This window comes from Oncorhynchus clarkii, chromosome 29 (genome assembly GCF_045791955.1).
Source record: "Oncorhynchus clarkii lewisi isolate Uvic-CL-2024 chromosome 29, UVic_Ocla_1.0, whole genome shotgun sequence".
In the NCBI taxonomy this organism is placed as follows: domain Eukaryota; kingdom Metazoa; phylum Chordata; class Actinopteri; order Salmoniformes; family Salmonidae; genus Oncorhynchus; species Oncorhynchus clarkii.
In genome coordinates this window covers 36,837,181-36,863,378 of record NC_092175.1, presented here as the reverse complement: position 1 = coordinate 36,863,378, position 26,198 = coordinate 36,837,181, and the positions used below count along the sequence as shown (strand labels likewise).

The window sequence follows — 26,198 nt, the reverse complement described above, 5'->3', positions numbered from 1 at the left end:
CCTCTTTAATTACTGTTGTTAGTTTCTGTTGCACAATTCAACAAGTGTGTCAATAGCAGGATACTCTCAGTCACCATGGAGACCAAAGTCACTTTTAAGATACAATATGAAACAAATAAAATACAGCACAACACATATTGAACATATTTTTTTTTCTTCTAAAAGTTTGGTTATTTATTAAAAACAAGAACCAGAAATACCTTATTTACATACAGTACCAGTCAAAAGTTTGGACGCACCTACTCATTCAAGGTTTTTTCTTTATTTTTACTATTTTCTACATTGTAGACAAATAGTGAAGACATCACAACTATGAAATAACACATGTGGAATCATGTAGTAACCAAAACAGGGTTAAACAAATCAAAATATATTTGAGATTCTTCAAAGTAGCCACACTTTGGCTTAATGACAGCTTTGCACACTCTTGGCATTGCAAGTATGGCTCGTTCACCTGATCACCAATTGTTATCACAGCATTACCAAGAGTCTAGATGAGATGTACAACAGAAATATACCGTGCAGACATCAAGATCTTCTGAATGTCCAGATGAAAACATCAGAAGATCTGACATTCTTGTCTCATGGCCTGATTACTACCTAAGCTGGGCTGCGTCAGAATGGGCGTACTATCTTATTTAGTATGTCATGCCAAGGGGACGGATTGTAAAACTCACTATATACTGTATATTCTGTGTCACTGCCGTCTCTTTCCTGCCAAGTCATGCAGTGTGATCACTCGATGGCCTGTGAAGTACAGAGGCTGAGCCTGATTTTTTTTTGGTCTGGTTTTCGGACATCAAGGACCACCATACCTGGGAAGTCACACGTGTTGATGGCAACATTGTCAAAGCACGGAGCTTTTGGAAGACCTGTGGAATAGAAAACTCAGGAGAACTTTGTACAGAATGTGTTTTTGAGAAAGATTAGATTTGTACTACTTTGTAAACAGTTCATGTACTAACCAGCAAGTCAGTTGAAAATACTACACCAAAACCCTATTTACTTTTCTCTGAGTTTCAATTAGTTAGACTGCTTTATGTGTTTTAGTCTCTTATATTGATATATAATTTATCAAATATGGACTACTTGTTTTTAATTTCCTTCCATCAATTCCAATATTTTGTGGCTGTTACTTTTTGTCAGTTTAAAATCTACCCAATCTGTCAGATGGTTCTTACCCATAAATGTAACAACACTGCAAAACATTTTTTTTTTTAAATCATCAATGTTATTAGATTTAAATCATTTGGTGTTTCTTTAAGTCATCTCTTCTGTCCATTATTTCTCGTTAAAATATAAAAAAGTAGCTGAATGTCATAACATTACTCTGGTGCACTATGTTTGAATTAATTTGTAGTTTAGTGTCTTTCCAATTTTACGTTGTTAATGTCTAAAAATGCATCTCATCTCTCAAAAGACCACAACAACAACATTCTTTAAAGTCTACATCAGATAAGTGAATACAGTTGATACTGTATAAAGGACATATCATATCATACCTTCTTCTTACAGGTTCAATTTGAAAGGGGTAGGGGTGTTTTAAAATATATAGTGTTTTTTTTACCCCTTCTGACTAGGGTTGCAAAAATCCGGTAACTTTCCTAAAACACCTAGGTTTTCCAAAAATCCTGGTTGGAGGGTTCCCGGTTTCCTGCTTATTCCCTCTTGATTCCAGGAATCCACTAGCCAGGATCTCTGGAAAACCTGGGAATTTTGAGAAAGTGAATTTTACAACACTACCTTTTTGACACTGAAATCCTAACTCTATGTGAAAACAACCTTCTGTTTTGCCTTATCTCAAATTCATGTTTGTCAATGAAGGGGTAGCTCACCCAAATGACTAAATTACTTGTTTCCTTACCATGAAAGCAATATATGGACAAGGTGACACCACAAGTGGTTCCAAACCATTTATTCATATTGTACATTCAGTCCTTGGGGCCTGAGGGTTTTCTCCTGCTCATTAATTAGTCATTGAGAGTTACTGTGTTTACTGTGTTCCTGTACAAACCCATCCAGACACCAGAGGGAGCTCAAACCTGCATTGTCATCCTAATTTGGCAAAACAGAGCTTGTGTTTGTTACATTGGGTTTAGTAGGCTAGAAGCATGTAGGCCGACAGTACATTTGATCCTCACCTCATGGTAGAGATATACTTGTTCTGGGTAAACAGGAAAACATCTGTATTTTAATAAACAAAACCCAGACGTCACATGTCCGTGATCTGGTGAAACTCACATTTGAATCCTTCACGAACATCACAGTGTGTATCCCAAATTGCAACCTATTCCCTATGAGCCCTGGTCAAAAGTAGTGCACTGTATAGGCAATAGGGTGCCATTCGGAACACCCCATTTTATCGCTCCCTAACACAATGCAAACCATTGGTGTGAGCTCAGCCTCAACTCACTCTCTGTCAAACTGGTTTGTCCCGGCTGGGGCTTTCCATAGCGTAGCTGGTCACATACTAATTCGTATTGAACTAATTCTGAGTTTTGTCACGTAAAAGAGCTACATAAAAAGGAAATGGTATTTTTAAATGTGTCAAAATGATGCCACGAAAACAAACCGCAGAACCAAGAAGCTTCATATAAACACTAATCAATAGTCTTACTGTATATGTCTGGTCATTGTTAAAGGGACTGAAAACACATTCACATCAAGGGAAGTAGACTTTTCTTTACATACATTATTACAGCAACAAAACATAGAACAGCTTTTACATGTCATAAACAAACCCAACTAATAAAAAGAAAACCTAACTTTCAGTGCCAGTTATATCCTTCATCAAATATTCAAATGTCTAATATCACTTTTCACACACAAAACAAATAAACAAGTAAACAAGGCATATTTAATGTCCATATTTTCCATAAACCATGCTCTCTCTCTCTCTGTGTGTGTGTGTGTGTGTGTGTGTGTGTGTGTGTGTGTGTGTGTGTGTGTGTGTGTGTGTGTGTGTGTGTGTGTGTGTGTATGGTCTCAGAGATAGGTCTTAGTTGGGTTTAAGGATTCATCCTCACTGGGTTGAGACTTGTCTGCTAAACTCTCCTGAGACTCCAGTCTTTTCAACTGAGACTTTGTAGACGGTGCCTTACTCCCCCCAGACCCCGGCATGTAGTCCTGCTCTACCATACCTAGCCCGTACTCCTCCCAGGGAGGCCTGGTTTTCACCACTCCCCAGGGCTGAGACTTGGCAGATGCTGCCTGGCTGCTGTGAGACCTGGTAAAAGCCATTTTGCCATTGGCCTGGGACTTTGTGGACGGTCCCCTGCTGTGCTGGGAGGCTGCTGCCTGGCTGGAGGCGGCTCCGTTGGAAGAGCGAACCACCAGGTAGCGAACAGAGGGGCTCTTATCCTCATCGTGGGCCCTGAGGGGGCAGGAGGAGCTGATGAACAGCCCCCCTCCCAGGATGAGAAGGATGGATGCCCCCCAGCCGATGTATAGACACGCCCCGATCTCCCTCCGCTGGGCATCGGTGGCGGAGCTGTAGAACCCCTGCACCACCGCCCCAGCAGCCCACGAAGTGGGGATCAGGCACAGCACCCCCGTGGCGATCAACACCGCGCCCGCTGTCACGGCAACCCGTTCTTTGACCCCGCCACCTTGCTCGTCCAGAAACCGAGTGCACTTCCCCCCGACGAAGGCCAGTAGGAGCCCGGCGGTGCCCGTGGCGATGGCGAGGACGGTGAGCGCTCTGGCGGCTTGGAGGTCAGAGGACAGGGCCAGGAGGGAGTCGTATGGTTTACACTGCATCTGGCCCGTACTCTCGACCACGCAGCTCATCCAGATACCCTCCCAGATGGTCTGAGACGTGATGATGGTGGCTCCAATGAAGGCCGTGACCCTCCACATGGGCAGGATGCAGGTCAGGATGACCCCCACCCAGCCCAGCAGGCTCAGGGCGCTGCCCAGCATCTGGATCCCCAGAGAGACCATGTTAGAGGGGGAAGAGGAGAGAACACACGGTCTCTCTAGCTGCTTGCTGGTTGTTGTCAGTCAGAGTCCTTAGAAAGTCTGACGTTCGCACGCCTCTGTCTCTCACAGTCCCTATCTACTCTATTGGCAATCCCTTTGGATTGTTCAGGGTCTGTGAGTCCTGAACTGAAACACTCTTTAGTCACTTCCCGTTTCCTCCAGTCTTTCAGTCCTTTAATGGTTGGCAGTGTCTTTTTTTTCAGCTGACCCCTCTTCAGTTTCAGCCTCTTCTCTCCCTCCGCTACGCTTCTTTTATGTATAGTGGGTCACCAGAGATGACAGAGATCCCAGATTGCTGGCTTGCCCACCTGTTACAGGCCTATGTTCCTGCGTACAGTTCCTACCTGCCTACCTCTGGGTGTATCTGTGTCTCTATACCTGTTCTGCTACACCTGACTCTCTTTACCTCTCTCTCTCTACCTCTCTATTTTTTCTATTTTTCTCCCTCCTCCTCTATCAGTCTTTCTGTCCTCTCTTCCTCCCTCCCTCCTCTCAAACGCTCTCTCTGTGAATGGTGGCGTCAGTATTGTCTTTGCTCTCTCCTGAGTATCCACCTGGGTGACAGTGAGCAGGTGTATATACCACACCTCCCTCGGGGGGGGGGGGGGGGGGGGGGGAGGTTTGAGATATATTCCTGTGACATCATCTTTTAGCCCAGCAGGGCCACGTTCAGTTGAAACACCTTCTCGAATGTTGCAGATAGAAATTCCATGAATAGAGCTGACGTTATTCAACATGTCAGAGAGGCATGTTTGTTCTACATAGCCAATTTCTATCTGAACGTTCCAAAAAGTTGCATCCTGCTGAACTCGCCCCAGGTTCTTCTCTGGGCAATTAGGGTGGGGCATGATGCAAAGCATTATGGGTCGTGGACATTGATGGACGTTTAACAAATGCTTTAGACTAAGATAGTACTTTATTCAGGCAATGTTCCTTAGTTGATGCTCTCATGAATATCTTACTGATTTTGCCAGACTTTTGATCTCTTCATTTGGGTTCAATTTGATACAACAATTATTACAATATGTGAGGGACAGACAGAATGTGTGTCAGTTGCGTGTGTGTATGTGTGGTGTACATGTGTATGTGTGGTGTACATGTGTATGTGTGGTGTACATGTGTATGTGTGGTGTATGTGTGTTTGAAGGGACACATTGGGCAGAGTGTGAGAGGCAGAGGAGGGATGTGACGGGGAGGAGGGATTAGTGTAACAGGATCGTCTGAAAGAAAAAGCTTTTTGTTCAAACAAAAAAACGTCCTCTAGAAAAAAACAGTTTGTAACCATACTCCCCCACTCCCAGACTTCAGAAACCCTTCCCTCTTCTTGTGGAGTTGTGAAGGAGGCTTTGTGTGGCCAAGGGGTGTCTCAGATTCCATGCTGTCAGTTATGAGATTAGAAAGGACCATGGGGACTGGTGCTGTGAATTACTATAATTTAAAGTGTTATGGTGCAAATAATCTGACTGCTGCTGATGGTGATTCAGACAGTATGTCTTGTTTTTAAAGCTGCACTGTGGAACGTTTTGGGCGACCTGAGCAAATTCACATAGAAATGTGAGTTAAAGATATGTCATTCTCATTGAAAGCAAGTCTAAGAAGCGCTATATAAATCTGTTTCTATGTGCCCTATTTCTATGCTTCCCTTAAGTTTACTTTTTGCATCTTTTACTTTCAGTTTTGCACACCAGCTTCAAACAGCTGAAAATACAATGTTTAGATGGTACAACTATTCTCTACACTATGTACTGATTGTTTTGTCACATAACTGGAAATTGCACCTTTAAGTGTGTGTGTGCGTGCGTGCGTGCGTGCGTGCGTGCGTGTGTGTGTGTGTGTGTGTGTGTGTGTGTGTGTGCGTGCGCGCTCTTATCTGGTAAATCTATGTTGTTGACACTGAAAACAGTATCCTGCTTGTTGCCAGTGCAAGGGACAGATGGAAATGCAGGCTGTGTAGAGTGTAATGTAAGGGGGGAGAGGGGCTGGTCCAACTCAAGGTGTCATAATAAAAAAAATGCACCCCCCCCTCCCCAAAGTTAAACATTATCACATGACCCTCCCCGTTTACTGTAAAATACATTGAACACAAAATAAAGTTAATGAGCACAAATGACAACGGTAGTGACCCTGTGTTTATAAACGTTGATATTGGCTTTGCCACTAAAGCATGCTTTTCAAATCAAACCAAATGTTATTTGTCACATACATATGTTTAGTAGATGTTATTGCCGGTGTGGCGAAATGCTTGTAGGACAAAGTTGCTTTGGAGCAAGAAGCAGAGCTGCCTATCTGTCGCCACCATCTTGACAGTTTCTTGCTTTTGTGGCATAGTCGATGCCACGCAGGGCTACGGGCCAGAAGGTTGACGGTTCGCAGGGCTACGGGCCAGAAGGTTGACGGTTCGCAGGGCTACGGGCCAGAAGGTTGACGGTTCGCAGGGCTACGGGCCAGAAGGTTGACGGTTCGCAGGGCTACGGGCCAGAAGGTTGACGGTTCGCAGGGCTACGGGCCAGAAGGTTGACGGTTCGCAGGGCTACGGGCCAGAAGGTTGACGGTTCGCAGGGCTACGGGCCAGAAGGTTGACGGTTCGCAGGGCTACGGGCCAGAAGGTTGACGGTTCGTTTGACCACCACAGACGAGCTCACTTTCCCTGCCAGTTTTTAGTTAGGCGGAAATCAGATTTTCAACATTTTGATGCCATATTTATAATTATATATGCAACAGATTTTCCACCAACAGGTTTCTGTGCCAATACACCACACAACCAATAAACACTGACTTTGAGCACTTCAATATCATGGTTTGTGTTTTCAACACCGCAATAATAAACTGTCAATGTCGACAAACAGAAAATCCATCCCTCCCTTCTACAGGGATGGCCCCATTTTGGTCAACTGAGATTTATTTAGTCAAGCAGTCACAAATATATAAAACATTTTCATGGTACACAAGACACCAGTCTGATTAGCGCCTGTCTCAGTGGACTAATCCATTGCAGATGCTGTGGGGGTGGCACAGCCAGTTTAGATTTGACTTCAAACAATCACATCACATCAAGCTAAACATCATTGACAGGGATAAAAATTGGTCCTTTCCTAAATTGGCCATGAATGGTTTTACTTAATTCTCTGTACTGGCCAATGATTATAACCAACCATACATTGTGCCCCTGACCTGGGAGGATGGAAGTTCAATATGTAGCTAGATGTAGTAGGCTAATGTTAACTAGCTGGCTAATTGTTGCCCATGAAATGAAGTTGAAAGGAAGTTGCCAGTGTTATGCAATGGAACGATCTAAATGTAAAAGGGGGCAACGATTAAATTGAACACCCTCCCCCGCATAGAATTAACACAAAATAATGTTTATGAGCACAAATATCAAACGCGACACTGTGTTTATAAAAGTTGATATTGACTTTGCCACTTCAGCCTACTTTTGTGGCACAATCGATGCCACGCAGGGCTACCGGCCAGAAGGATGAGGGTTTGCCGAACACCACAGACGAGCTGACTCTTCCTGCCTCTTTCAATACACTACGATCAATTAGCCAGGTAGCCTAGGACAACTCAAACTCAAAGGGTGTACTGTATGACAGAGTCATGGACCGTTTCAGCAACACGAGAGGAGGATGGCATTGGCGTTTCTCTACAAGTAGGGGGACACACGTTTTTTTCTACTTACGCACACACACACACACACACGAACGCATACAGAAATCAGTTCCATGGACAGCCACATGATATTTAGCTGACGTTGATTGTACTAATTGTTTTTGGAATCTTTTAGATGTCACTGTATTAGACAGAGGTGATTTGATGATGTTGAAATGTTAACGCAGCTCCTGTTTTCTTTGCGACTTGCGGACTGCACCCAAAACGGATATTTTGGTATTTGTTTCATTAGTCCATTGTTGACAGTACCAAAATGTTGTGCTTGTCAGCAATCAAGTTTTCATGATATGTAACTTTCAAAATACATAAATCATGTGTATTTAATCATTAGGATCACCTGAGGCAAAATGCATCATAGTGGATGAGTTTTACTTTAACTTGATTGCCCGTGCTGTAGGTCATGTAACTGTTTGTTACATGCAATATGTTTTGTGGACTTCACCAGACAGATGTTGCTCTCCAGTTTTGTGATGAAACAAAGGTGTGGTTGAATTTATGTTTAGTAGATAGATAGATAGATAGATAGATAGATAGATAGAGATATATATATATATAGATATAGGACAAAACATACGTCAAGACAAGAGAGACACCACAATACTACATAAAGAGAGACCTAAGACAGCATAGCATGGCAGCAACACATGAAAACACAGCATGGTAGCAACACAAAACATGGTACAAACATTATTGGGCACAGACAACAGCACAAAGGGCAAGAAGGTAGAGACAACAATACATAATGCGAAGCAGCCACAACTGTCAGTAAAAGTGTCCATGATTGAGTCTTTGAATGAAGAGATGGAGATACAACGGTCCAGTTTGAGTGTTTTTTTTTCTAGCTCGTTCCAGTCGCTTGCTGCAGCGAACTGAAAAGAGGAGTGACCCAGGGATGTGTGTGCTTTGGGGACCTTCAACAGAATGTGAGTGGCGGAACGGGTGTTGAAGTGAAATATGAGGGCTGCAGTAAGTATCTCAGATAGGGCGGGAGTGAGGCCTAAGAGGGTTCCCAGTGCGTCCTGTGTGTGGGCAGGTTCTAAAGGAGTGGTTGGGCAGGTTCTGAAGGAGTAGTTGGGCAGGTTCTGAAGGAGTAGTTGGGAAGGTTCTAAAGGAGTAGTTGGGCAGGTTCTAAAGGAGTGGTTGGGCAGGTTCTGAAGGAGTGGTTGGGCAGGATCTAAAGGAGTGGTTGGGCAGGTTCTAAAGGAGTAGTTGGGCAGGTTCTAAAGGAGTGGTTGGGCAGGTTCTAAAGGAGTAGTTGGGCAGGTTCTAAAGGAGTGGTTGGGCAGGTTCTAAAGGAGTGGTTGGGCAGGTTCTAAAGGAGTGGTTGGGCAGGATCTAAAGGAGTGGTTGGGCAGGTTCTAAAGGAGTGGTTGGGCAGGATCTAAAGGAGTGGTTGTGCAGGATCTAAAGGAGTGGTTGGGCAGGTTCTAAAGGAGTAGTTGGGCAGGTTCTGAAGGAGTGGTTGGGCAGGTTCTAAAGGAGTGGTTGGGCAGGTTCTAAAGGAGTGGTTGGTGGCTCTATCCATGTTGCACTTAATTCCTTGGTCTCTCTTGGGTATGTTCAGAGCTCCTGCAGAAGGTGAGTGTGTTTTCAGCTGCAGCACAGCCTAGGGAACCACACTTGCTGCAGTCTTTGGGCTGGTTTGCGTTGAAGATATGGCCCCTACAATGTCCTAATTGGATAATTGATGGCATGTGCTGCAATCTTCCGAAGTCTTTTCTAAGGCAGACAACAAAGCGCCTAGCACCTGTTCTAATAACATCCTAATCTCTTAATTAACTCTATGCCCAGTATTACAGTGCAATGGAAGGAAAGCCAAGTCTGGATGTCTCTGGTGCTGATCTTTTCTGAGTACATTATTACCGTGATTGTTCTCGAGTCTCTTTCAAAAAGTAGTGTCGTGGAAATTCACCACTAAGGACTTCAACTCAATATAAATGAATCAATCTTCATTATTATGGCATGAGAGGTTCACAAACTCAATACATGCTTGATGAAAACCCTGAAGAGGGTGTTCTCTTTCAGTCCGTATATAAGGCTACACAAACAAGTCATATAAGCATGATTTATATTATTCATTATTAATGTTGGTTCCTGCATGTGACTGAAGAGGCTTCTTCTCTCAAAGCTGAGACCTTGAAACTGAGATACTCCTATTGGTTCCCAGAGCAATGATCTGGGTGTACTGCAAATTGGTCTGAGGAGGTCGTCACAGTCACCTGCATGAACCAAGATAGAGTGAGAGGAGATGCTGTGTACAATTCAAGGCTATCTCTTCAGACAACAACATTTTCCCTCATATTCTCTCCTTTTATCACTCAGTTATAATTATTGTAAAATGTTAAGGTAAGCATTAGCTTATGGCTTAAACTATCAAAGGATGTCCAATACTTCTACTAAAGTAAGCTAAATCAACACATAAAACCAGACACTATCCTTTCAAACCCTTCACTCTGCATTGTACAATCTAAAATACACACACATACACAAGGGATCTGTAGACTCGGAGGTAAATACATCTCTCAATGTTTATCCATTGTTTCCATAGTTCTTACCACAATCAGGTTGCATTGACCTGTTCTATACTAACTGTCCCCAGGACATCAACTAGTCAAGATACAAAACCTGTCGTTTAACAAATACAATAGGGCCTTCAAGAAAGATTGATCTACTTTTTATCTGTGGGTATTGCTGTATTAAAGATGTTGTCTCCCCTGAGGGGCGTCCCTATTGTGGCTGGTTAATTTCATTTCATTATTGACGAAGCCTCTGATTTAACATGGCGATGATATTTTGCATTATAAGCTGTTTTAGAAGCATAGAAAATGCACCAGTCTTTGTCTGAGGCTTTATTTCCCAGACCCTTTAGACAGTCATACTCATCAGGAAACTTGGTAGTGGCCATCAGTCCTCTTGGTTATGAGGGCCCAGCAGGGCGCGCCTTCTCCGATTTACCATCTACAGTTGAAGTTGGAAGTTTACATACACCTTAGCCAAATACATTTAAACTCAGTATTTCAGAATTACTGACATTTAATCCTAGTTAGAATTCCCTGTCCAGTTAGGATAACCACTTTATTTTAAGAATGTGAAATGTCAGAACAATAGTTGAGAGTGATTTATTTCAGCTTTATTTTCTTTCATCACATTCCCAGTGGGTCAGAAGTTTACATACACTCAATTAGTATTTGGTAGCATTGCCTTTAAATTGTTTAACTTGGGTCAAACGTTTTGGGTAGACTTCCACAAGCTTCCCACAATAAGTTGGGTGAATTTTGGCCCATTCCTCCTGACAGAGCTGGTGTAACTGAGTCGGGTTTGTAGGCCTCCTTGCTTGCACACACTTTTTCAGTTCTGCCCACCAATTTTCTATAGGATTGAGGTTAGCTTTGTGATGGCCACTCCAATACCTTGACTTTGTTTTCCTTAAGCCATTTTGCCACAACTTTGGAAGTATGCTTGGGGTCATTGTCCATTTGGAAGACCCATTTGCAACCAAGCTTTAACTTCCTGACTGATGTCTTGAGCTTCAATATATCCACATAATTTACCTCTTCATGATGCCATCTATTTTGTGAAGTGCATCAGTCCCTCCTGCAGCAAAGCACCCCCACAACATGATGCTGCCACCCCCGTGCTTCACGGTTGGGATGGTGTTCTTCAGATTGCAAGCCTCCCACTTTTTCACCCAAACATAACGATGGTCCTTATGGTCAAACAGTTCTATTTTTGTATCATCAGACCAGAGGACATTTCTCCAAAAAGTACGATCTTTGTCCCCATGAGCAGTTGCAAACCGTAGTCTGGCTTTTTTATGGCGGTTTTGGAGCCGTGGCTTCTTCCTTGCTGAGCGGCCTTTCAGGTTATGTCGATATAGGACTCGTTTTACTGTGGATATAGATACTTTTGTACCTGTTTCCTCCAGTATCTTCACAAGGTCCTTTGCTGTTGTTCTGGGATTGATTTGCACTTTTCGCACCAAAGTACGTCCATCGTTAGGAGACAGAACGCGGCTCCTTCCTGAGCGGCATGACGGCTGTGTGATCCCATGGTGTTTATACTTGCGTACTATTGTTTGTACAGATGAACGTTGTACCTTCAGGCGTTTGGAAATTGCTCCCAAGGATGATCCAGACTTGTGGAGGTCTTCAATTGTTTTTCTGAGGTCTTGGTTAATTTCTCTTGATTTTCCCATGAGGCCTTGAAATACATCCACAGGTACACCTCCAATTGACTCAAATTATGTCAATTAACAGCTTCTAAAGCCATGACATCATTTTCTGGAATGTTCCAAGCTGCTTAAAGGCACAGTCAACCTCGTGTATGTAAACTTCTGACCCACAGGAATTGTGATACAGTGAAATAATCTGTCTGTAAACAATTGTTGGAAAAATTACTTGTGTCATGCACAAAGTAGATGTCCTAACCGACTTGCCAAAACTATAGTTTGTTAACAAGACATTTGTGGAGTGGTTGAAAAAACAAGTTTTAATGACTCCACCCTAAGTGTATGTAAACTTCCGACTTCAACTGTTTTTTGTTTTTCTAAACTTGCTAAAATGTCTAAAAACCTATTTTTGCATTGTCATCATGGGGTATTTTGTGTAGATTGCTGAGAAAAATAAATAATTTAATACATTTTAAATTAGGGTTGTAACCTAACAAAATGTGGAAAATGGAAGGGGTCTGAATACATTTCGAATGCACTGTATCTCCTTTAATCCAAGCAAACCGACAAAAATCGTCAACATACTGAACCAAATACTCAATCCAGGATTAACAAAAGAAGAGAGGAGGAAAGAAGAAAGCATTATCTAAATCAATTACTGAAAAACAACTACCTGGAGGCATCTGGGATAAAATGGTAACAGTGTTAGGCACCAGGGGTAATCTAGCATGTTCAGCATCTTTTACTATTCTTAGGTCTTGCACAAAATGGTAATCACCAGATGGCTTCCTAAGTGGTAAAGTTGGTGTGTTTTTAGGGCAAATTCGGGCAGGGAACCAGTGCACTTCTTTCAACTAACGCACTATGAATGGGAATGATACCCTTTTCAGCTTCTTTGCCTAGAAGGTACTGAGCTTTGTAAGGTCTGTTGGTGCTTTTTGGAATAACCACAATTGGCGCAGCTACTTTCATGCATACAATGTCAGTCTTTGATTTAGCCCACGGTTCTTCAGGTACAGTACCAGTCAAAAGTTTGGACACACCTACTCATTCCATGGTTTTTCTTTATTTTAGCTGTTTTCTACATTATAGAATAATAGTGAAGACATCCAAACTATGAAATAATGCATATGGATTCAGGTAGCAGTCAAAAAAGTGTTAAATACATCAAAATATATTTAATAGAATATAAATAGAGAATGCCAAAAGTGTACCAAGTTGTCATCAATGCAAAGGGTGGATACTTTGAAGAATCTCAAATATAAAATATATTTAGATTTGTTTAACACTTTTTGACTGGTACTCTATATATATTTTTGAAAACCATATTTCCACTTTTACATTATTGGGTATTGTGTCTAGGCCAGCGGCAAAATCAATCTCAATTTAATACATTTTAAATTGAGGCTATAAGACAACAAAATTTGGAAAAAGTCAAGGGGTGTGAATACTTTTCTGAAGGCACTGTTTAGAATTTTATCTGGTCTGGATCAACCAAATGTGTACCTGTTTGGGGTCGGAGTTCATTACAATAATACCCAGCATGCATTACAAGTGTTTGTTTTAACGTTTACATTTTGTTCATTCAGCAGATGCTCATATCCAGAGCGACTTGAGGTGCATTCAACTAAGGTAGATGAACAACAACATATCACAGTCATAGCAAGAAATAAAGAACTGTGTCACCGTTACTAAGAATGTTATTATAGTTAAAGTGGTTTGGTGGTTTATTCAATTGGTTGGGCTACTTTAAACATCATTTCTTCCAGTAGTGATGGGCATTCCGCTTGTTCAGCAAAGCTCACCAAAAAGAGGTGGCTCTTAAAAAAGTTGTTTTGCATCAAACAGTTTGCGATAGTTTGACTATGTTCTAATTCAATTCCATTTCTAATTAAATTATTAAATGAAATCATGCTCTACCTTAAAACTTCTTAAGGCTAGGGGACAGTATTCTGACGTCCGGATGAAAAGCGTGCCCAAAGTAAACTGCCTGTTACTCAGGCCCAGAGGCTTGGATATGCATATAATTGTTAGTTTCGGATAGAACACACTCAAATGTTTCTACCACTGTTAAAATAATGTCTGTGAGTATAACAGAACTGATTTGGCAGGCGAAACCCCGAGGACAAACCATCCAGGGGAATTTTTTTTGAGGTCATAGGATTTTTCAAAGGGAAACCCTATTTGTTAGGAACCTGGTTGCAGTTCCTATGGCTTCCACTAGATGTCAACAGTCTTTAAAAATTGGTTGAACGTTTTATTTTGAGAAATGAAGAAGTAGTGCTGTTCTTTGTACATGTCACTCTGAAGGCCCCTGGTCTTTTGTTGTGCGTGAACAGGAGCGCACTCCGTGCTATTTTTCTTCGGTATTGTAAATAGATTATCCCATTTTAAACTTTATTGATTATTTACAATTTAGGATACCTGAGGTTGGATTGGAGCGTTGTTTGAAATGTTCGGACCAAGTTTACAGGTCAATTATTAGATACTTTGTAGTCATGTTGGGCGAGTTGGAATCGGTGTATTTCTGAATCAAACGCAACAAATAAATTGACATTTTGGGGATATAAAGAAGGAATTTATCGAACAAACCGACCATTCATTGTGTCCCTGAGGCATTTGGGATTGCAAAAAGAAGAAGATCTTCAAAGGTAAGGCATTTATTATATCGTTATTTCTGACTTTTGTGTCGCACCTGCCTGGTTGAAAAATGATTTTCATGTGTTTGCATGCTGGGCGCTGTCCTCAGAAAATCGCATGGTGTTCTTTCGCCATAAAGCTTTTTTTAAATCTGACACTGTGGCTAGATTAACAAGGAGTTAAGCTTTATTTTGATGTATTACACTTATATTTTCGTGAACGTTGAATATTGATATTTCTGTAGTTTGAATTTGGCTATCCCGTTTACGAGATTGCCGCGTTAAGGGATCACTATTAACCACAATGTAAAAAAAATGCATTGGTTTGTTATGAAAAAGAATGCTATTTTTTAAAAATACTTTTGTATTTAAAGTATAATATTTTAATGTATATTAACAAAGTGCATATAAACGTAACAATTTAAAACGAATACAATCTGAACAGCATAATAGAATATTGCACCATATCAAAGAAAAATAAATAACAATGTGCAAAACTGCAGCATCCCAGTTAAAACTGGTCCCTCTTTTCTCTCTTCTTTATTGCCGTGTTATAACCAGCAGCACACATAAATGCTGACTTTGCTTTTATGAGAGATTTGCATTCAGAAATGCAAGATGCCTCACTTTCGAGGGGCTGATGCGGTTTCTTCTCTCAGTAATTATTTGTCCCGTTTTCGAGAAGACTCTATGCAGTCTCCCTGTCATGACTTTAGCTCAGAGGATCTGCAGTGGCTCCTCCAAATAGGATCGGACCTCCATTATAGTGTCTGCTGAGGGTTTCCTTCGTGCTGCATCCCCAGTTGCTCTCTCGTCAAACAGCATCCAAACAGCAGATGTTTGTGGCACTACTGCTGGTGCTTCTGCTCCATCTGCTCCCTCTTCTTCCTGTTGCCCTGGTGCCTGAGCCAGCTGACTGCTGGGGCTGCCCCTCCTTGCTGCTGAGGTTATTCTTTGAAGAGCCTCATCAAATTAATCTGGCAGTACTGAAGGCTAACTTCTTAAACCTGGGGTCAAGTGCAGCTATTTCTGATAGTACGTGATTATATTCCATTCTGTGGAACTTTCTGTCCATTGATGAACATAAGGTGTCCAGCAACTCAGTCACATGTCCTGTGGTTACATTTGCTTCTCTCTGGCGGCTGGCTGTGATTCACTGCAGACCCTTACACAGGAGTATCATTTTTGAGGCTGTCACATACAGTGGGGCAAAAACTTATTTAGTCAGTCACCAATTGTGCAAGTTCTCCCACTTAAAAAGATGAGAGAGGCCTGTATCACATTGTAGGATTTTTGATGAATTTATTTGCAAATTATGGTGGAAAATAAGTATTTGGTCAATAACCAAAAGTTTATCTCAATAGTTTGTTATATACCCTTTGTTGGCATTGACAGAGGTCAAAGGTTTTCTGTAAGTCTTCACAAGATTTTCACACACTGTTGCTGGTATTTTGGCCCATTCCTCCATGCAGATCTCCTCTAGAGCAGTGATGTTTTGGGGCTGTTGCTGGGCAACACGGACTTTCAACTCCCTCCAAAGATTTTCTATGGGGTTGAGATCTGGAGACTGGCTAGGCCACTCCAGGACCTTGAAATGCTTCTTACGAAGCCACTCCTTCGTTGCCCGGGCGGTGTGTTTGGGATCATTATCATGCTGAAAGACCCAGCCACGTTTCATCTTCAATGCCCTTGCTGATGGAAGGAGGTTTTCACTCAAAATCTCACAATACATGGCCCCATTCATTCTTTCCTTTACACGGATCAGTCGTCCTGGTCCCTTTGCAGAAAAACAGCCCCAAAGCATGATGTTTCCACCCCCATGCTTCACAGTAGGTATGGTGTTCTTTGGATGCAACTCAGCATTCTTTGTCCTCCAAACACGACGAGTTGAGTTTTTCCCAAAAGTTATATTTTGGTTTCATCTGACCATATGACATTCTCCCAATGTTCTTCTGGATCATCCAAATGCTCTCTAGCAAACTTCAGACGGGCCTGGACATGTACTGGCTTAATCAGGGGGACACATCTGGCACTGCAGGATTTGAGTCCCTGGCGGCGTAGTGTGTTACTGATGGTAGGCTTTGTTACTTTGGTCCCAGCTCTCTGTAGGTCATTCACTAGGTCCGCCCGTGTGGTTCTGGGATTTTTGCTCACCGTGATGTGATCATTTTGACCCCACGGGGTGAGATCTTGCGTGGAGCCCCAGATCGAGGGAGATTATCAGTGGTCTTGTATGTCTTCCATTTCCTAATAATTGCTCCCACAGTTGATTTCTTCAAACCAAGCTGCTTACCTATTGCAGATTCAGTCTTCCCAGCCTGGTGCAGGTCTACAATTTTGTTTCTGGTGTCCTTTGACAGCTCTTTGGTCTTGGCCATAGTGGAGTTTGGAGTGTGACTGTTTGAGGTTGTGGACAGGTGTATTTTATACTGATAACAAGTTCAAACAGCTGCCATGAATACAGGTAACGAGTGGAGGACAGAGGAGCCTCTTAAAGAAGAAGTTACAGGTCTGTGAGAGCAACAAATCTTGCTTGTTTGTAGATGACCAAATACTTATTTTCCACCATAATTTGCAAATAAATTAATTAAAAATTCTACAATGTGATTTTCTGGATTTTTTTTGTCATTTTGTCTGTCATAGTTGAAGTGTACCTATGATGACAATTACAGGCCTCTCTCATCTTTTTAAGTGGGAGAACTTGCACAATTGGTGGCTGACTAAATACTTTTTTGCCCCACTGTAGCTGAAAAGAGATAACAGTAATTTATTAGTTCAGGTTCATGTTTTATCTATTGATACTACATTCTCATCACTGCTCATATACATATATAATACTGGATTAAATAATGATGTAGTAATAACTGCTTACTGTACCTCTCTCCACTGATCTCCACAGTGATCTGCTCAAAGGGTTCCAGGACTCTGCACACCTCCTCCACCACCTCCCATTCCTCTTGGGTCAGAGCATCAACAGGTGCATTGACAACGGCCAGGGTAGAGATGATGGCATCCCCATCTAGTTTTGTGTAGACTTTAGTTTTTCAGCACCTACTGTGCTCCTGTGGAAGTATTCCACAGCTGCTTTCACTTTGTCCACAGTCGGCTTCATCACCTTCAGAGCATCTCTTACAATCAGGTTGATTGTGTAGGAAAGACATGGATAATGGGTCAATTTTAACATTTTCATGGCTTTGGTTATGTTAGCTGCATTGTCGCTAACACAACAGACCACTTTTCCATCTACTTGCTATTCTCTTGCCACTCTCAACAGTTCCTCTGCCAAGTTCTCTGAGGTGTGTCTGTCGCTGAACTCAAAGCAGTCCAGAAGACAGCTAGACATTGAGAAAATCTTCAATGAAGTGACATGTAACCGACATGTAAGAAGTGGTTACCCTTGATGTTCAGCAGTCAGTGGTAAGGCAAACTGCAGTAGCTTTTTGGACTCTTTCCCACACTGAAGCCTCTGTGCTCTCGTACAGTTGTGGAATAAGTGATTTTGAAAGGGTTTTCCTGCTTGGAATTGTGTACATTGGATTTAGACTATTGCTATAATTTCTAAACCGTCTGTCCTCCACAATCAAAAATGGCTGGAAATCGGTGGCAATCATTTTAGCCAATGCAATATCAACTTGGCCTTGTTTTGCTACAGACATAGACTTTTGCATAAACTGGTCCATAGAAGACTGCGTTGCTGTGGGTCGCGGAGTAGGTCTACTTGACTGAGTGGATACATCTCCACGTGTGGAGGTGCTGGTTCCACCACTACCACTAGTAGGCCTACTTGACTGAGTGGACACATCTCCACCACTACCACTAGCAGGCCTACTTGACTGAGTGGATACATCTCCACGTGTGGGGGTGCTGGCTCCACCACTATCACTAGCAGGCCTACTTGACTGAGTAGTCTCCCCCTCTCTGTTTCTACTTCTTCATCTCCCTCTCTGTTTCTACCTCTTCCTCTTCTTCATCTCCCCCTCTCTCTGTGTGTTGATTTGTAGCATTCCCTCTGAAGTAGGCCACATTGTTACATCTCTTAGTAACATACCTGTTTGCACAGATTCCTTCATGCACAAATATTTGAGTGCAGCACTGCCCAACCAGTTGTTTTCGGTGTGTCACACCACACATACTTTCGGTGTGTGACACACATACACATTGTGCTATTCCCCTCAGGAAAACAAACAGTCATTATGAAGTCAAGTTTAAAAAAGGATCCAACAATACTTTGAAATATAATTGTTTATTAAAACGTTTACTTGGAATAATAGAATACTTAATATGTTGTTTTTTAAATATGTCTTAGGATGTGGATAATATAGGATAATATTAATAATAATAATATATGCTAATATTGAGTGATAAAAACAAAACAAATCCATGTGACCTTCGGAAGGCGACATACAAAAACAGAAAACAAACAGTTAAATCCAACCTTCCCTAATTCATGAACGTGCCCGTTGTTTTACAACTAAAATTCGAGAAAGAGTCCAAAAACATGCTTTCAAATTATTAATAACAGGGTCTTCAAAAGTGAGTGGAATTCTGTTTTTATGATGTTTGATTGTAGACTTGAGGCCTTAGAAAAGGATTCCTCTACACTTGACTAAATGGGTTGCACAGTAACTGATATCACATTTTACACTAACTAGAAAAGTACATACTTTAGCCAACACACTGTCAACCCACTCATACATCTTATATTTCACTTTGGTACCACAGTCGAACATGACAGTAAAAGCAAAAAACTCCATCAGCAAATTCACACGAGAGAGAAACTTCATTCATGCAAAGATTGTGGGAAAAGCATCAGTAAAAACAGCACAGTGAACAACCTGGAGAGTCCCGTTTTCAACACCACCACCACCTCCCAGTCCTCTCACCCAGGCAGGCTATCCATCCCCTCATCCCTTGGTGCTGGTCTGTGGTGGTGTGGTCTGTGGTGTGTCTAACCCACTAGACGTAGGCCTTGCTGCTGCCAGCCACGGAACTAGCAGCCTTGGAGTACTTGACATTGTGGTTCTCATCTTTGGGGGGGCAGGAGCAGCAGAGGAGCGCCCCGCCCAGGATCATCAGCCCTGCAGAGCCCCAGCCGATGTAGAGTGAGGCTCCCAGCTCCCTTCTCTGGGCCTCGACCAAAAGGGGGTTGTAGAAGTCTCGGATGATGGTGTTGGCCGACCAGCAGACAGGGACCAGAACCAGAAGGGCAGCAATGAGGAAGACGACTCCGCTAGCGATGGCTACCTTGGCCTTGGACCTCTCGTTATCCACGAAGTTGGTGCACTTCCCGCCGGCGATGCCCAGCAGGATGGCGAACACGCCGGCAATTATGGCGATTATGATCAGAGCCCTGGCGGCCTGCAGGTCCTGAGGTAAGGCCAGGAGGGAGTCGTAGACCTTACACTGCATCTGTCCTGTGCTCTGGGTCACACAGTTCATCCATAACCCTTCCCAGATGACCTGAGCGGTGACGATGTTGGCTCCGATGAAAGCTGTCACCTTCCACATGGGCAGAGCACAGATGATGATGCTTCCCAGCCAGCCGATGATCGCCAGGGCCGTGCCCAGCATCTGTAACCCAGCTGACACCATCCTGATGGAGCCCTGGTAGAATGGATGGATTGAGTTGACGGAGGGAGAGAGAGAGAGACAGGAGAGTATAGTCTGAACAGGGTAGATGTTGACAATGAAGAATTCACCTACTCTACGGCTCTGATTTATAGGGTTTACCATGAAAAAGTGACGGAATAGGGTGGAGTTTTTTCATCTCTCTTTCTCTCTCAGCTACCAAGTGAAACTGGTTTCCTAAGGTATGTCACCTGACCCGAAACTCTCCTATTGTTTATACATCTATTTCTGTCCCAATCCCTGATTCCGAAACTTCATGTTTGAAAATTAAACAATTTCTGATTTTTGTACTATTATTTCAATAGAACATATTGAGTTGTTTTACATTGAAAGACACTGATCTAATTAGTAGTTTTGTTTATTTTGAAGCATCTTCCCTCAAAAGAATGCAGTCCCACCTTGTGATATCAGTACCGAAACACACGGGCACACTGTCTGAGTGTGCCAGCGCATAGAATAACTGATGAATTTACAAACGCTCAACACCTGTTGAATATGGCCGGTTCCAGTAAATGTTGGCAAAAAAGCGTAATTAAATTGTTGCCAGCAGCAGTTACAGTCACCAACGCTCTGGATAACATAAAAACAGCCTGATCAGCTCTGCTAGGGCGAGTAAAATGGTCAGAGTGATGTGTTCTCTCATTTGTGTCTGGAAGTAGTTAGCCAGTTAGCTTGGGTGCTTGACTACCACTGTGAGGCCAGAATGCGTTCGTAGTAGTGCTCAATCTGACAACGCTCTCGATTTACGAATGCCCCGAGGGCAATCTGGGCGTACTCTGGCACTCCAGATTGAATTTGCACACCAACACATTCAAATACTGTAGAATGAATGTGCCTTAAGCCACACCCCTACACATATCACCAGGTGACGAGATTATATTGTGAATTTTTCAGTACATATGTGGCAAATATTTATTCCAGAAGGAGTGGGCAAAACTAGTTATGTGCTTTGGGTCATTTGACACCATTAGACATGCATGGCTGGTTATTCCTGTAACTGTTATGGCCAACTATGTACTGTTGCTTTGGTTACACCTCTTGGGTCTTTTCCAGAACAGGGGTGTCCCTTTTAGAGGAGTTAGCAGGATGACATGTATGTTTTTTTTGTTAGAGTGCCAAGGTCTATAAAATTAAAGAGGAAGTTGGTAAATCTTCATCTAAGAAGTGTCACTACCGTACAGCTAATATATCAATAAGTATGTCAAGTGGGGTTTGGGGACTAAAATGTATGTTTGCTGGAATGTACATCTGTCCAAAAGAAAGCTAGCCAGCCATATGTTAGCTATGGGTTTCTTTACAGACCAAAATTGTCCCAACCGAAACGGTAACAACCACAACAATTGACACCATAGAGATTCAGTGCCCTCTGTAATTATTGTGACTGTGAAGCATTTTTTATTATTTTGGCCAAAAGTATTGGAACAAATTCACTTACAGTATATGTGTATTAAAGTAGTAAAAGTTTAGTATTTGTTCCCATATTCATAGGACGCAATGACGACATCAAGCTTGTGACATTGCATGCTAGGAATATGGGACCAAATGCAAAACTTTTGTGCTGTAATTTCTAAACGGTTCACCCGATATGGATGGCAATACCCTCAAATTATATCTGACAGTCTGAACTTTAACCTCATAGTCATTGTATCAAGTGCTGCAGTACAAAGCAACAAAAAATGTGTCACTGTCCCAATACTTTTGTAGCTCACTCTACTGTACGTCTACAAATGAAATTGTATTGATCACATACATGTGATTAGCAGATGTTATTGTGGGTGTAGCGAAATGCTTGTGCTTCTAGCTCCGACAGTGCAGTAATATCTAACAAGTAATATCTAACAAATTACACAACATATACCCAATACACACAAATCTAAGTAGGAATGAATTAAGACTATATACATATGGATGAGCAATGTCAGAGCGGAACGGACTAAGATACAGTAGAATAGTATAGAATACAGTATATACATATGAGATGAGTAATGCCAGATATGTAAACATTATTAAAGTGACTAGTGTTCCTTTCCTTAAAGTGGCCAGTGATTTCTAGTCTATGCCTATAGGCAGCAGCCTCTAATGTGCTAGTGATGGCTGTTTAACAGTCTGATGGCCTTGAGATAGATGTTTTTCAGTCTCTCGGTCCTAGGTTTGATGCACCTGTACTGACCTTGCCTTCTGGATGATAACGGGGTGAGCAGGCAGTGGCTCGGGTGGTTGATGTCCTTGATGATCTTTTTGGCCATCCTGTGACATCGGGTGCTGTACTTGACATACTGTATGTTGGAAGATATGTGTGCTGAAAGTTTGGGAAAAATAGGATACAAATTAGATTTTTTTTCCAAACCTCAATTTGCACAGCTTCTGTGGAATTGTAAACTGTGTGTTCAAAACACTAAGAACACCTTCCTACTATTGGGTTGAACCAAGGTAAAAAAATATTTTTTAACCAGTCTCCTCCCATTCATCTACAACAAGGATCATCAACAATATTCTGATTTTGTCACGCCCTGACCTTAGAGAGCTGTTTTATTTCTCTATTTGGTTAGGTCAGGGTGTGATGTGGGGTGGGCATTCTATGTTTTGTATTTCTGTGTGTTTGGCCGAGTGTGGTTCCCAATCAGAGGCAGCTGTCTATCGTTGTCTCTGATTGGGAATCATACTAGTTGTCTTTGTTAGTGGCCTGTATAGCCCTAGTAAGCTTCATGTTCGTTTTTGTTGTTTCTTGTTTTGTTGGCCACATTTAAAATAAAGTAAAATGTACGCTCCCCACGCTGCACCTTGGTCCGGTCATTTTCCTGACGACGTTCGTGACAGAACTACCCACCACAACCGGCGTGGTTGGAGGAATGGTTGGAGGAATGGACATGGGAGGAGATCTTGGAAGGCAAGGGACCCTGGGCAAAGGGACCCTGGGCAAAGGCTGGAGAGTATCGGTGTCCAAGGGAGGAGATAGAGGCGGCGAAAGCAGAGCTGCGACAGTATGAGGAGTTGGCACAGCGGAGCACGAGAGGCAGCCACCCCAAAACATATTTGGGGTTGTGCACACAAGGAGACTGGCTGAGTCAGGTTGGAGACCTGAGCCAACTCCCCGTGCTTACCATGGGGAGCGTGTGACTGGTCAGGCATCGTGTTATGCAGTGATGTGCACGGTGTCTCCAGTGCGCACTCATAGCCCGGTGCTCTATATTCCAGCTCCCCGCATCGGCCGGGCTAGAGTGGGTATCCAGCCAGGAAGGATGGTGCCGGCTCAGCGCATCTGGCCTCCACTGCATCTCTATGGCCAAGAATATCCTGCGCCGGCTCTGCGCACTGTGTCTCTGGCGCGCCTGCACAGCCCAGTGCGTCCTGTGTTAGCGCCCCGCATTTGCCGGGCGAAAGTAACCATCCAGCCAGAACGGGTTGTGCCAGCTCTACGCTTGAGACCTCCAGTGCACCTCCTTGGACCAGGATATCCTGCGCCGGCCCTACGCACAATGTCTCCGGTGCGCTTTCACAGCCCAGTGCATCCTCTGTCAACGCCCCGCAGTTGCTGGGCCAAAGTGGGTATCCAGCCAGGATGAGTGGTGCCAGCTCTGCGCTCTAGATCTCCAATAGGCCTCCAGAGTCCAGTACGTCCTGTGCCTCCTCTCCACATTTGCCCTGAGGTGCGTGTCATCAGCCCGGTGCCACCGGTACCGGTCCCACGCATCAGACCTCCAGTTCGTCTCCACAGTCCAGAGCTTCCGGCGACAGTTCCCAGTCCAGAGCTTCCGGCGACAGTTCCCAGTCCAGAGCTTCCGGCGACAGTTCCCAGTCCAGAGCTTCCGGCGACAGTTCCTAGTCCAGAGCTTCCGGCGACGTTTCCCAGTCCAGAGCTTCCGGCGACGTTTCACAGTCCAGAACCTCCAATGTCGGGCCACAGTCCAGAACCTGCGGCGAGGGTCCCCAGTCCGGGGCCTGCAGTGAGGGTCCCCTGTCTGGAGCCTTCAGTGAGGGTCCCCAGTCCGGGGCCTGCAGTGAGGGTCCCCAGTCTGGAGCCTTCAGTGAGGGTCCCCAGTCCGGGGCCTGCGGCGAGTGTCCTCTGTCCGGAGCCTGCAGTGAGGGTCCCCAGTCCGGGGCCTACAATGAGGGTCACCAAAGTGGGGTGAGCCAGAGGTGGAGCGGGTCTGCGTCCCGCACCGGAGCCGCCACCGAAGTAGATGCCCACCCGGACCCTCCCCTATAGGTTCAGGTTTGCGGCCGGGATACTGTCACGCCCTGACCTTAGAGAGACGTTTTATTTCTCTATTTGGTTAGGTCAGGGTGTGATGTGGGGTGGGCATTCTATGTTTTGTATTTTTGTGTGTTTGGCCGAGTGTGGTTGTCTATTGTCTCTGATTGGGAATCATACTTAGGCAGCCTGTTTTGCCACCTTAGTTGTGGGTAGTTGTCTTTGTTAGTGGCCTGTATAGCCCTAGTAAGCTTCATGTTCGTTTTTGTTGTTTCTTGTTTTGTTGGCCACATTTAAAATAAAGTAAAATGTACGCTCCCCACGCTGCACCTTGGTCCGATCATTTCCCTGACGACGTTCGTGACAGATTTATTTTTCTGTTGTTTGTTTATTTTTTTGTTTTTTGTTTTTGTTGAGCGGATGGTCGGAGGGCCGGAACATAATTACAAATCGTTTGTAGACTCCAAATTGACCTCCAGAAGCCCAAACATATGACAAAAACATAATAATTTCAAACCTTGATTACATTTGTATATAATCAGGTGTCTCTCTATTATACTTGGGAATACTTGGTAAAAGATTTATTCAGTAAAAATCAATTGGAGCTGATTTCCTGGTGTCTTTAGTTTTTTTGTCCTACAATGGAAAGAATGTACGCATACAGTGTGTGTGTGTATATATATATTTTCTGAGCAAATGTTTTACTATACAGTGGGGCAAAAAAGTATTTAGTCAGCCACCAATTGTGCAAGTTCTCCCACTTAAAAAGATGAGAGAGGCCTGTAATTTTCATCTGAGCAAATGTTTTACTATATATATATATATATATATACATGGGCCGCCAGTTGGGGAACCCTGGACTAAGATTGAATGGATTTAACAAGTGACATCAATAACGGATCATAGCTTTCACCTGGATTCACCTGGTAAGTCTGTCATGGAAAGAGCAGGTGTTCTTAATGTACATAGGAACATACATACAGATTTTTCTATATTTTGTTGTATTACAAAGTGAGATAATTGTCATTTTTGGTCAAAGTGCTCTCATGTCAAAGTGGTAGAAAAATTCCAACATTTATAACAAATTAATGAAAAATAAAACACTTAATATATATCTTGATTAGATAAGTATTGACCCCCCTGAGGCAACACATCTTAGAAACCGCTTTGGCAGTGATTACAGCTGTGAGATTTTTGGGGGTGAGTCTATAAGATCTTTGCACACCTGAATTGTACAATATTTGCCCATTATTATTTTTTTTAATTCATCAAGCGCTGTCAAATTGGTTGTTGATCATTGCCATTGCCAAGTCTTGCCATAGATGTTCAAGCCGATTTAAGTCAAAACTGTAACTAGGCTACTCAGAAACATTCAAAGTAATCTTGGTAAGCAACTCTAGTGTAGATTTTTTGCGCCAGTGTCCGTCTTTGCGAAGCATTGAAAAACCTCCCTGGTCTTTGTGGTTGAATCCATGCTTGACATTCAATACTCTAAAGTGGGTCGCGGACCTGCTAATGGTGGGTCGCAGACCTGCTAATGGTGGGTCATGGACCTGCTAATGGTGGGTCGCAGACCTGTTAATGGTGGGTCACGGACCTGTTAATGGTGGGTTGCAGACCTGTTAATGGTGGGTCGCAGACCTGTTAATGGTGGGTCACGGACCTGCTAATGGTGGGTCGCAGACCTGTTAATGGTGGGTCACGGACCTGTTAATGGTGGGTTGCGGACCTGCTAATGGTGGGTCATGGACCTGCTAATGGTGGGTCGCGGACCTGTTAATGGTGGGTCACGGACCTGTTAATGGTGGGTCGCGGACCTGTTAATGGTGGGTTGCGGACCTGCTAATGGTGGGTCATGGACCTGCTAATGGTGGGTCGCAGACCTGCTAATGGTGGGTCACGGACCTGTTAATGGTGGGTC

The 26,198-nt window shown here is 43.3% G+C and overlaps 1 protein-coding gene and 1 long non-coding RNA gene across 2 annotated transcripts in view; one reads left to right on the top strand and one right to left on the bottom strand.

Moving 5' to 3' along the window:
* The window catches only part of LOC139388038 (uncharacterized), a 30,241-nt gene that overhangs the window by 1,433 nt on the left and 2,610 nt on the right, over positions 1-26,198 (top strand). The gene's annotated exons all lie outside the window — the stretch shown is intronic.
* Positions 1,977-20,124, bottom strand: LOC139387778 (uncharacterized). Its single transcript, XM_071134020.1, has 2 exons — positions 19,415-20,124; positions 1,977-3,988 (listed from the first exon to the last, which is right to left on the bottom strand). The coding sequence occupies exons 1-2, from the start codon at positions 20,047-20,049 to the stop codon at positions 2,986-2,988; spliced, it is 1,638 nt and encodes a 545-aa protein (XP_070990121.1). The 5' UTR covers positions 20,050-20,124; the 3' UTR covers positions 1,977-2,985.